Consider the following 832-nt stretch of genomic DNA (forward strand, 5'->3'; position numbering starts at 1 on the left):
TCCTGTCCCCTGCAGGGCTCTCGGTGCTGCGGGTGGCCTATGGGAACGTGTCTCAGCTCGGAGTCTTCTGCACGGACCCCATCCCCAAAGGAGTGCGCTTCGGCCCTTTCCGAGGCAAAGTGGTCAACACCAGCGAGATCAAGACTTACGACGACAACTCGCTGATGTGGGAGGTAGTGGAGGCACCGACGGGCTGCTCCTGCACACCCCCTACGCGGGGCCTGGGAGGGGATTTCGGCCGCTCCTCTCCCGTAGCCCGCAAGAGGGGCTCGGGCCAGCGCGGGTGGTGGGCTTGGTGCGAGAGGGACGTGTGCGGGAAGGGTCGGTCAAACCGGACCCCGTTCTCTCCGGTCTCCAGATATTTGAATACGGGCGCCTGAGCCACTTCATCGATGGGAAGGGCACCTCTGGCAACTGGATGTCCCTGGTGAACTGTGCCAGGTTCCCCGAGGAGCAGAACCTGACAGCCATCCAGTGCCAGGGACAAATCTTCTACGAGAGTTGCAAGGAAATCGTGCCGAAGCAGGAGCTGCTGGTGTGGTACGGCGATTGCTACGTGCAGTTCCTGGGCATACCCATCAGCCTGAAGGGCTTGCCGGAGGGGAAGAGACCCCCGCAGCACCCTGAAGGTGAGCCTGCCGAGGGCTACTGCCCCCTGTTACCAAGGCTGGGGTTAGATTCGCATGAAGGGAGGTAAAGGAACTCGGACGTCACCTTTTCCCGACTGTATTCCGCTTGGAACGTTCCCCAGTCCCTCCGCTGACCAGCGGCCGGGCGACCGGCCCCGCCGCCGGGATGCTCCGGGGCGGCGGTGGCACCCCCGCCCTGGCTC

At 63.9% G+C, this 832-nt stretch overlaps 1 protein-coding gene across 1 annotated transcript in view; it reads left to right on the plus strand.

Annotated features, from left to right (window-relative positions):
* Positions 1 to 56: 56 nt before the first annotated feature.
* PRDM14 (PR domain containing 14) overlaps positions 57 to 832 on the plus strand; it is a gene marked incomplete at both ends in the record, with an annotated part of 5,224 nt that continues 4,448 nt past the window's right edge. Inside the window, 2 exons of the mRNA XM_008948842.1 lie at positions 57 to 173; positions 359 to 629. Of these exons, the coding sequence (XP_008947090.1) occupies positions 57 to 173; positions 359 to 629 (388 nt within the window). The remainder of the gene's footprint in view (positions 174 to 358; positions 630 to 832) is intronic.

Source organism: Merops nubicus, unplaced genomic scaffold (genome assembly GCF_000691845.1).
Source record: "Merops nubicus isolate BGI_N331 unplaced genomic scaffold, ASM69184v1 scaffold51341, whole genome shotgun sequence".
NCBI classification, from domain to species: domain Eukaryota; kingdom Metazoa; phylum Chordata; class Aves; order Coraciiformes; family Meropidae; genus Merops; species Merops nubicus.